This window comes from Poecilia mexicana, unplaced genomic scaffold (genome assembly GCF_051168715.1).
Source record: "Poecilia mexicana isolate PSO_F unplaced genomic scaffold, ASM5116871v1 scaffold_5, whole genome shotgun sequence".
Taxonomy (NCBI): Eukaryota; Metazoa; Chordata; class Actinopteri; order Cyprinodontiformes; family Poeciliidae; genus Poecilia; species Poecilia mexicana.
The window spans coordinates 3669968-3682080 of NW_028263374.1; the positions used below are offsets into that span (position 1 = coordinate 3669968).

General features: G+C 39.5%; 1 protein-coding gene across 1 annotated transcript; it reads left to right on the plus strand.

Moving 5' to 3' along the window:
* The first annotated feature begins 725 nt into the window (after positions 1-725).
* LOC106908224 (endothelin-3) lies at positions 726-9229 on the plus strand. The gene is made up of 4 exons (XM_014974260.2): positions 726-1337; positions 2265-2490; positions 7083-7247; positions 7927-9229. Exons 1-4 carry the CDS (start codon positions 1268-1270, stop codon positions 8012-8014), a joined length of 549 nt encoding a protein of 182 aa, XP_014829746.2. The 5' UTR covers positions 726-1267; the 3' UTR covers positions 8015-9229.
* The last annotated feature ends 2884 nt before the right edge of the window (positions 9230-12113 follow it).

Sequence of the window (12113 nt, forward strand, 5' to 3'; positions counted from 1 at the left end):
TAAATAAAAAAGGGAAGCTTTGAAGGCACTTCAAGTCCAACACCACTGATGTTTGCTTGGTGCAGATCCTAAAACTGACTGTTGTCATAAAGTGTCATTCGGTAAATTATGACACTTTTAATACAAAGTTGACATTATTCAAAATGTCTTTGTTATGACAACTTGACATTAACCAAAAAATCATTACTGGTATAAATTTGTTATAAAAGTATTACTGATTGCACTTTAAACATCGGGTAACTTTATGTTATTAAAGGTAAAGTTTAAACAGTAATGATTTCCTGGTTAATGTCAAGTTGTCATAACAAAGACATTTTGAATAATGTCAACTTTGTATTAAAAGTGTCATAATTTAGCGAATGACACTTTATGACAACAGTCATAAATATTCATGAAGGCTTATTCATGTTCATGACAGGTGTTATGTCATGTTTATGAAAGTGTAATGACAGTCTTATTCACCCCCCTTCAAATAAAGTGTTACCAAATAATGTATTAATATTGATCAAAACTAGTTCCATTGGCAGATTATTTTACTTGTATCAAGACATTTTTCCCATGTTATAAATTAAATAATCTGCCAATGGAACTAGCACTTTTCATCAATATTAAGGATTTATTGACTTAAAACCAGCATCTTGTTGAAAAATTGCTTATAAATTTGCTTTGTCTTATTTCAAGTGTAATAAGATATTTACAAACTAGATCAAAAATACTGGTAAGACTTAGTGTTTTTGCAGGGTGTAGCAGTAAAACTCAGATATAAGCAGCTGCAACACAACAGTACTAGCAAACCTTCTGTGAAATCCTTTCATCTAGCCCGGAGCACACTTTTAAAATTAATCTTAACATTTAAACACTGAAGTATTAGTAAAATGTTCCATATGAAAAACAAACGACTTTCACAACTTGAAAGTCGTTTGTTTGAGGAGAGTCTTTTTAAATGGGAGTCGTCGCCAACGCTTGATAATGTGATTTTATGTACTTTTTTTTTTTAAGTTGTTTGCTTGCTTGCTTGTCTTCCCTGAGACTGTCTTATTTTGAAAATCCCGGCAGGAAGCATGAGTGATCCTGCGGTAGCTTGTCACAGCAGGTCATAAAGCGGAGCCTTGGAGGCTGGAGGCGAACAGAGCGGCAGCAGCGGAGCTCCAGGCCGGTCACAGGTTGATATCTGGGGACAATCAGCAGGGGCCTTCAGTTAGTGTGTCTGGACGTCCACGACCTTTGACCTCTACAAATTCCTTCAGTTTCTATTGATTCGTGTGTGATGGCTGACGGTCTGTCGGTTGACGTGGGAATTTTGTTAATTATAGTGGTGACGGCATCTTTAACCAGTGGTAAGATAAGATTATTATTATTATTATTATTATTATTATTATTATTATTATTATTATTATTATTATTATTATTATTATTATTATTATTATTAACTCACAGAGTGGTAATGAAAGAACTTAAAGTCAGAAAAAAAAATGCTGGTTCAGTCGGAACTTACCAGTAGATGATTTTGTGATTGGCTGTTTTTTGTTTGTTTGTTTGTTTTTTTCATCTGTTATTATAACCGGACTGATGGGACATCTCTAGACCCTGAACCTCTCTAAAACATTAAACATTGTGTTCTTGAAGGTCCACAGATGTGGATTTCAGTTTGAAGATCATATGTAGATTTTCTGTGGTGATAGAAAATGTCATGGTCTCTGTTGGGTTGTTTGAGTTAGTTTTGTTTATTCTGTTTCTTAGTCTCTTTCTTTGATCAGATCAGTCTTGTTTCTATTTTATCATGTTTCTTAGATCTAGTTATTCTTTAGTGTTAGATTTATTCCCTAGACTCCCGTGTCTCTCTCTCTCTCTCTGCCTTCTGCTCTCTCCCGTCACACCTGCATCCTGTTACCCAGGTGTGAGGGGAACCAGCATTCAGTATTCCAGTACATAAGCACCTCTTCTCCTCTTACTTGGTTCTTAACCACTTCTTCCCCATTATATCCTGTTATTTTCCCCCGTTTCTTCCCTGTATTCCCTGCTGGATATTTCCTTGGATTTACCGCTTTTGTTCTGCTCTGGCTCCCTGTGCTCCTCCATGATTTTTCTAAGTTTGTCCATCATTTTATCTTTAAACATTCTCCTTTTATTCGACGTCTCTGCCTTTCTGCATTTGGGTCCGCCTCAAAAACAGCACATCATGACAAAAATACCTGCGTTGCTGCGGTCTGAGCCCTAGAGTGTCTGTTGAGTCCACACAGAATACGTTTCGTGTCATCCTGCAGGTTCGTTATCTGTGAGCCAGAGGCAGGATGTGTCAGCAGAGGTCAGCCTGGGCGACCCCCCGCACCGGGTCATCTTGCCCTCTGGTTCTGAAGGTCAGGACCGCCCTGCCCGTGACCCGCTGACTGCCAGAAGGGGGCGCGCCAAGAGGTGCACGTGTTACACCTACAAAGACAAAGAGTGTGTGTATTACTGCCACCTGGACATCATCTGGATCAACACACCAGAGTAAGAGTCTATTTTAAGAAGCGTCCCATCTGACCAGCAGCTCACCACAAAAACACAAAATCCTACCAAGTCATTTTGGTCCAGTTTCTAGTGCAAATATCTTAGTACACCTAAAATAAGACAAAAATAACTTATAAGTAAATGACTCCTTAATATTGATGAAGAAGTGCTAGTTCCATCTTATCACATGGGAAAAATATCTTATAAGTGAAATAATCTGCCAATAATCTGGATTTTCAGTTATGTTTTCGTGGACCAAAGAGTTAGGACTGTATGAAACATGTTTTCACTGGGGCTCTTTAAAGGTGTACTTATGTGCGATTTTAAATTGACATTTGTGACTGTACACAAAATAGACCAGGGTGTGTTTGCTAATTTATTGCAAGAGAATGCAAAAGAAAAACGCATGTGCCCTATAGGGGGCTCTGTAATATTTGGAGGAAAAATGGGAAAGCATAGGGTGTTTGAGCGTGTGCAGCTGAATCTCATCCAGTGAATCTCCGCAGAAAATCTTCGGGATCTGGTAGGAGAGGTCGTTGTTCCCATGGATCCGTCAGCTTTACCTGAGAATTCCTGACTTTTCCGACTCATGTTTCATGATTCTTCTAAGCTTTTCTGGGTAAATGTTTTATAGACGTTCTGTATTTCGATCTTCAGCCCACTAAATGGTAATCGGATTGTACTAGTATATCGCTTTATCAGTCTGAACATCCTCAAAGCGCCTTACACTACATCCAGTTATTCACCCTTTCACAAAAAAAGAAACAAAAAAAATGCCCACATGCTGTGTGATTAATTATACGGCAGTTAAACAGACATCTTTAATGCATAAATCTAAACCAATGCAGACTTTATGTTTGAAGCCTCTGTGGTTTTCATCTGTGAATCCATACCAAAAGCACAACAGGAGCAGCAACAAGAGTTGACTGAGAACGTTAAAGCCTGATCTGTGTCATCTTGAAGGCCTTATAAGACTCTGACCTCTCTCTCAACTTCCTGACCTTTTTCTCTAAGTATCTTCAGGTTCTCGGATGGATCGGACCCTTTTTCCGTTTTCACTACTTGTTTTTTTTTTGTTGTTGTTTTGTGCTGCCAGCGTTAAATAGAAACCAGAGGTCTGACGGTAGAGCCAGTCTTTCAGAGTTCTGGATCGCTGGAGCAGGTCTTTCTCACTTCAGACGTCTGGGTGGGATGGTGGGTGGAGGGTAGAGGAGAGAAGGGGTGGTGACATGGACTCATCCATCTCCTGTCAGTTTGGACTGAAGTGAGACCACCAGGCCAGCCCAGTTTAGTTTTCAGATCCAGTAGCATCTTCAGGCTTCACATCCATACGGGGAGCTTTGTTTCACAGCAACACAGATGATGATGATGATGATGATGATGATGGTGATGCATCTTCAGAATTTTTCTTTCTTTAGACCCCAGGATCTGACCAAACTGTCTCTTTGGTGCATGTTGAACAGTTGGACACATCGATTGTAGTTTTCCTCTCGATTACTGATCTTTAAAATACCGATACCGATTTTTTTAATTTTTTTTTTTTGTCTGAATTGTTGCTAAATATAGCTAAAATATTGTGAGTTGGCAACATTGGGGTGACCATTGTTAACTGCAAACATGCAGACATGACCTGGTGGGGATGGTCACTCAGTCAAACCTCTTTCACAGCAGAGCAGAACAGGACAGTCGTTGATATTTAAACCTTTGCTGAGGTAGATGAGATCGGCTTCACATGTAAGTACCGGCCGATCACAGATCTCCCAAAATGAAGGAAATTGGTGCCAATAAGTCGGCGGAACCCTTAATTATTGTCCATCAGGCCACATCAGCTTTATGTACATGAAGGAAAACTTCCTACTCTATTTTCTTCTGGAGAAGATGTGAATCAGACGAGAGGCCGTCTGTCTCCTGTAGTTCGTGTGGCTCTGCTCTTCCTCACATCTGTCACTGGCATTTCTCTGCTCTTCCTGATGATGGAACAGCTGTAGTTAAAGATGCACAGCACACATGGGAGGGTGTGAGAAGGTGAACATATCTGGGAAGACTAAAATAAATTACCTGCGCTTTTACGTCCCTTAGGGAAGAGCTCCTAAAGTACATGCAGCTGTGAGCGGTTAGCTAACCTTCTGACTTCACTCCTCTTCATTGTTCGTTGGTGTCTCTAATTTTTTTATTACATGGTGAAAAAGTTTACTCCTCTGAAATTTCAGAACAAATTGATACTGCAACTCTTCTTTCTCTGTGGCTGTCGGTTTTAGTCTTTTATTGGAACTGCTTTCATACGAACAACTATTGAAAGAGCTTTAAAGAGAGAGTGTTGACCCCCTTCCCAACAGGTCAGACTGAAGGGTCAGGTGCCAAGAAGTTCTTACAGATATTGCATACCAACAGCGGGTGACCACAGCGTTTATCGTCACTATTACTGTTGTTGTTGGAGACAGATGAAAGGTATTCTTTCGGTCCTCCTTAATAAATCATAGAAATCCCAGAATTATTTGCTGGGATGCACTGCACTCATGTAAATGATCCAGATTATTTTTTGGCCTAAAACTCTGAGGTGGGGAATAAAAGCTTTGCAACAGCTGTTGGCAGCACAAAGGTAATGTACACCAGAGACTCAGAGAGGACATGTTCACCAGGGAAAGGCACTGCTTTAGTGCACTCTGCTAATGAGCAGAGGAGTACCCAGAAAGTGTACTCAAGTAAAAGTAGAACTACTTCAACATATTTTTATTCAAGTAAAAGTAAAACGTAGCCGTCCAAGAAATTAATCAAGTAAGAGTAAGAATGTATTTGGTAAAAAAGTCTATGCAAGTACTGAATCAGATGGACCAAAATATAAAGTTTAGTGGAAATTTTTGTATTTTAAGGACCAAAATGGCAATAATTCAAATAAGTAACAAAAAAATAACAAAATCAGGAAAAAGGAAAATTTCTCAAATCAGTTTCTTTCAATAAAAAAACTGCAGGTGTGTGTCTGTGTCTGGTGAATTTTTGGTTAAGACATGTTTGTTCATTACTCAAGTAAAACTAAAAAGTGCTGCGTAGTAAAAATATTCCTAAAAATACATTTAAAAAAAATGTTACTCAACTCAATGTGACTAGTTACTATCCAACTCATCATAGCGTTGACAGCCCCGCCCACCAGGTCATGTCCATATATCAATAGTCACCCCACGGTTGCCAACTCAGCAACTTTCTTGTGATATTTAACAACATTTCAGACAAAAACATTGGTATTGGCCAAAATTGGAATCGGCAATCAGCCAGAAAACTGCAGTCGATGCACCTCTAAAGATTTTGTAGTCCTGATTTGACTCTAACAGAGAATCTGTGGGGAGGAGACAAAGCTGAAAGATGCTCAGCTATTATGAGAACTTTTTGTTTGCTGTACTGGCACTAATTATCGAGAATGGTATAAATAAAAAAGCTAAAAATAAATCAAATGTCATTATTTTTTTAAAATAGATTTTCTTTTTACATTGCTCATTATATTTTCATAGATCCCTCTATAATCTCCTTTCAACATGGGAATCTGCCAGGATTATGAATAATTCTGGGCCTGACAGAGCAGTGTTTATGACGCGTCCTTGTTAGGAATGTCATGTTGAAGTTGGGTTTTATGGTGCACTGTAGGGTGATTATAGGATGTTCTGTCAGGCTGCCATCAGAACCAGCAGCATCCGTCCAACATTCCAGCAAAATTATTAAGAGCCCAAAAAAGGGAAAGAACCTGTTTGAGTTTTTCCAACCTGAGCGTCAGCGTAGAACCATCTCATTATTGTGTCACTATAAACATATGATTCAGTTAATCATCCTCCCTGAAGTGAACATGAGTGTTTAACCACATGTTATCTGTTCTCGTTCCCCTGGAAACAGATGCTCTTATGGCACATCTCCATTTATCAAAGCAGTTTTGACCAATAAACATTGTTTTTGAGCCGCCTCATAATTCAGGTCAGCAGATCTCTGATCGGCTGCCAGCAGAAACAATTAGCGGTGCACCGATTGCACTTTTCTGCCCGATTACAGAATACTGATCTTTAAAAAGCCTGACCTGCTGATTCCGATTTTGGTGAATTTGTTAGTTCATTGTTAGACCTTTGCTGAGGTAGATAAGATCGGAGGATGAGATTGGCTTCACGTGTAAGTATCGGCAGATCACCGATCTCCCAAAATTAAGGAAATCAGCACCGATAAATCAGTGTGCCCTGGAAAGAATGTAAGTTTTTAAAAACTATCCCAAAAATATTAGCAAATAGTGGAAACTATGCTGTGTACAATGCACTCACAGCCTCACAGTCTCTGATGGGCATTCCCAAAATGAACAGAGAGAAGACGAGAGTCGGGGAGCTTGTGTTTCTCCACCGGTGATCCAGGTTTTCATTTACAGTAAATCTCTGTCTGTCTGTGTTTTTAGTCCTAAGTTAGGGAGGTCAGGGTCAACACTGTGGGGTTTCTGGTCTTTATGAGCTCACACCGCCCCACACAAAATGCCAACCTGGGCGGTTGCCCATGTCGCCCATATCAGAAACGACCCCTGCACAAAGACACTTGTTGACATAGAAATGTTCCACTGATTCCATTGGCAGGCACACGGTCCCGTATGGCATGGCCAGCTCCCCAGGCTCTTTGCGTAAGAAGCGCTCCGTCCGGACGGCTCAGAGCAGCAGGAGCAGCAGGAGCAGCGCAGCCTCCAGACGGTGTGCATGCATGCTGCATACTGACTCTGAGTGCAGCCGCTTCTGCACAAACAGGTAACTGGATTTCCCCACTGGGGACAATAAAGGACATTTCTCTAACAATGCTGCCTTCAGGAAAATTAAAGGTGTGTGTTGGCTGACTAGGACTAGCACTGGTTTTAGCTGTGAAGTTGTCAGCATAACTCACTAAATCTTAAATATTACTGCCTGATGTATAAAATAAAAAGACATGCAGTTCTTTGCTACTAATTGTCAACGCTAGGACAACTAGACAATAAGGTCAGGGAATAGTTTTAATTAAATAAAAAATACCTAGAGAGAGGGAAGTAGGTCAGTTATGCTAGCTTGACTTTGACAACCGTAACCTGAAGATGTGCTGCAGAATTCTGTGTTTCGGTTCAGTTAATAAGCAGCAGCTGCGACAGTTGAGCAGGTGATTAAATTAGCTAATCAACCACTGCTGTGTTAGCTTGACTAACGGCAGCAGTAGCTAATCTACTAAATGTTCTGTTCTTTGTGTGGGTAATGTTTGAGTGTTTTTTTGGTCCTGATGCATGGCGCTGTTGTCAGATGCTATGGCAACAAGTCTGTGTGAAGTGTAGCCCAGCGACATAGAGAGAGCACTGGTAGCCGACACAGAGAGCTAGTGTAGGCTAGTGCAATGAAGAGGATGGGTGCATACTGTGAAATAAAAGACAAGATGTGCCTCTAAGTGTATTTTGTTTGACTTCAGGCAGAAGAGGAGACCCCCTGCTGCACCTAACGCAAAAAAGAGGACGCCCCCATTCCATAGAGGAGACAGGGAGTGGACTCTGAAATGAACAGACCTATCTTTAGTCTCTAAGGATGGGAGAAAATCTGTTGGTGCCGTGTAGATGAAAAGGTGAGGACATGGCCACAGAGGAAAAACCTGAAAGTGAGAGTCTCCAGCCGGGGTTTCTGTCCCTTCTGCCTCTCTCTCTCTCTCTCTCTCTGGCTGCACTGTCACAGCAGTGGAGTTTGATTTATCCACCTGTAACTGTGTTTCACACAGCTCATCATTCCAGGATGTCGCATGTAATCTCTTTATCTTATGGATGTGTGTGAAAGCATGTGTGATGTTTATGAAGGGTGAAGAACAGGAGGAACGTCAGCAGTTCATTTTCACTTATAACCTGAGTATTTTTTTCAATAAAATGTGTTGTCAGGAGGCTTTAAGGTATTTAGACCTGAACACACATTAAGTACGTATAAAATCACATGTGGTGATTCCTGTTGACATAGTCTGTCTCAGAGAACCCGGTTTTGTAAAGAACAGGTTGTCATGGTGACGTATCCATATTAATATGATCCAACTCATAGTCGGTGGTAACTATTTCTCTCAAACGGGAGTGTCTATTACTTTTCGTTAAGGGCCACGACTGAAAAAATGATGTGTTGACAATACACTCCACACCAAAGCAATGCAAGGAGAGCTTGAAAACACACCTGATTGCCTTTCACTCGACAGTGTGCCAGTGTTTCTGCTTCCTGGTGACCTTATGACCTCTTAGATCATTCTTGTAAATAAGAACTCCTTCTCAGTAGCTCACGTAGATTAACAAAGGTTGGATGAAACCGTCAGCAGTGAACAACTGGAGGAAACATGGAAGACCAAATTTGTCAAATGTGTCACCACATGTCTTGTCAGCACCACCAGAACATTAAATCAGTTCCGTTTGGTGTTCGGTGGTTTTGTGTATATTCTATTTATTTTGTACTTTAACAGATGGGCTTTGTATTGTCTTTTATTTTGCATTAGAAACTGGACAAATGAATTTAACAAGCTTTTGTTTTTACTTAATTTCCTAATAAGAGATGCCTTTCTTTTGTACATTTTTTTAGACAAGTGGCCTGTTGGGCAGTGCTCAGCTCAAACTGGATGAGATATTTCAACATGGTTTTATTTTTAAGATGAAATGATCAAGTTGCCTTCCTTGTTAGCAAGGGCAATTTACCTTTCTGCTTCTGTGATGATTTTTTTAGACTTCAAACGAAATAAAAGAAGAAAAAAACAAGTCTTTGTCCCTTTTTTATTATTAAAATACTACATTCCGAGTCAGGATTTTTTTTTTGTTTGGTGTAGGGTGAAAGTAAATGATTCATTATTCATATGCAACTTATGACAAAAAAATGTTTTCTTCTTCTTTTAATGGAGCACATCCAGCTCCTTTAAAACAAATCAAATTGACAAAATATATGTAAAAAGAAAAACATATGCAATTATGTGTAATTGCATATGTATTGTACCTGCTTCATTTTAGTGGTTTACACGTTAGTGGCTCATCTCACTATTTGCTACAGATAGAGCAAAAAACCAAGGAGACTTTTCACTGCAGTTAGCAGCAAATGTGAGCATTTCGTTTGGAAAAGATGCAGCGGTGCAGTTAGTGAGAAGGTTCTGGGCTCCTTCTGCATGGAGTCCACATATTCTCTGTCCTGAGCCGACCCATTTGTCATTTGGGAGTCCGACATGCTACCACCACCACACTCCACAGAGGGGGTGGTGTGTTTGTGGTGATGTGCAGTGTTTGCCAAACATGGCATCTTATCTGACAAACAGAAAGCTCCATTTTGCTTTCTTCGGACCAAAGAACTTTCTTCCGCTTGACCATGAAGTCTACCACTGGCCTTTTGTCATAGTTGGAAAACATTTTGTTGTTGGACGTGGAGCATCAACCAATCAGACAGACTCTGCTAAGTGACATAGTGACCTGTGGGTGGTGTCCGGCCAGAAGATGCAGGCGGGCACCAATGTGGGCTCGGGAAATAGAGTCAAAAAGTGAAACTCATTAAACTCACATAACGTCTGAATTATCTGCTGAATTCAAACACGACTCAGAAGCGCCCTACAACGACATCTTCTTGCTTTCAGTAAATAAAACCAAGACACTCTTTCAATGTTTCATCCGCCATTGTTCAAAGTGACCGGGAAGAGGAAAGAAAAAAAAAGGCAAAAGTCAAGAGTCTCCTCCAATATCAGCTGCTGAAGCTTCTAACTCCTTCAGCGTAGTCATGGTGACCTGGTGTCTTTCTAGCTGGACAGCCGACCTAGGCAGATTTACTCATCACCCACATTCCTCTCCATTTCTTGATGATGGATCTGACTAAAAACTAAGGGATGTTCAGTGCCCTAGATACTTTTTTTGCATTCATCTCCTGACTTATACTTTTCAGTAACATTTTCTCTGATTGGCTTGCAGTGTTCTTTAGTGTTCATGCTGTAAAGAAATCCCGATGAACCAATGAACGGACTTTCCAGACACGGCTGTCTTCATGGAGGCACTGCGCTGGTCTCTGTTCCACTCACTCTGAGACCACTACATGAAAGGGGCTGAATATGTATGCAATCATTTATTTCATGTTACATATTTTTATGCAAGTTATTTTGTAGAAATCGATTTTCACTTAAACGTTAAGCTTTTTTGAGTTTTATTGTAAAAAAAACATCTAATTCTATTGGTTATGTTTGATTTATAAAAGTAATAAAAAGGTAAAACATCAAAGGAGGTGAATATTTTTAATAGGAACTGCAGGCATCCATCAATCTGTCTTTTCATTCACGTCTCATCCAGATGGAGCAGAGATTCCCAAACTCCTGAGCAATCTCTTTCTTTTCTTCCAAGCGAACACTGAGGAATGTCCATAATGATGGGAAACAAAATCTCCCCTGAAGCTCTCTTCAAAAAAAAAAAAAATAATAATATACGGCTTTAATAAGCTGAAGGGGGAAAAAAAAGAAAAATCACTGTCATAAAATAGACAGATAAAAGATGGTCTACAAAATAAACTAAAAGTAGCCTTAAAAATAGAAATGGTACGATATAAAAAAAATATTTTTAAAAAAAGAGATCAAACAGTTAAAAGAAAATTAGAAATTGTACAAAAAGCAATGAAAGAAAAATTATGTTCTGTCAATATTTTTTGTCTCGCGTTAGTGTACTTCTAGTGACAATATGGAGTTTAGCGTCTTATTAATTTCTAAAAGGCGCCGCAGATTCAGGAGTTAATATCAGAACAAAGCTGGTGTAGAAACAAGATGTCTGTCTGTGTGTCTGCTCCTCGCACATTTTTGGTTAAAATGTGTTTGTCCATTTTTCACTGAGGTTAAATTGTATAGAGTATCCTGACATTTTACTCACGTAGCAATAGTTCATAATAATTAAGTAAAAGTAAAACGTGCAGCGCAGTAAAACTACCACTCCTAAAAGTACATTTTAGAAATTTCACAACAGTTCACGTTTATTTGAGTTCAGAGTCCGATGCTACAGCTAGCTTAGCAAAGGATTGTGTTTAAAAATAACAATGGATAAGTGGCTTAAGACCCGGTCGCTGGAAAGAAAACCTGAAGGTACCGGTGGAAAGTTTCTCAGGGTGAGTTGCAGAACTTTTGTTTTTAAATACTATTACGATACATACCTAAATCTGAATGCGATATGACTGTAAGGAGGCGGTGAACAGCGCTGCGCCCCCAGCTGACTAGCTAGGCTACATAACACCTAAAAGAAAATTATTTATGTTGGGCTATATACCGACTGAAAGAATGAAAGAAGATGTTTGTTTTTGCCAAAGCAACTCGTCTATTTTTCTTTTATTGTACTTCTAAATTACAAATAGCCCTAAAACGTTATTAGTGCTGCACACAACACTTGTAGTGAAGAAACCTTTTGATTTCTGTGTTTTTTTATCATTGGAAATCTTAGACACTTTTTAGAATCTGAAAATAACGAAAAATGCTGGAGTAGACTTGTTTATGCTTTTATTATGACCAGTCACATTTACAAAACAGCGCCACCCTTCACATAGGAGGAACAAAGACAATGAAGTAAGTTACTGATATGTTCATTTCAGGTTGTTTAAATCACAATGTTCTGTTTTTGTGGGGCCAATTTGAAGCTAGGT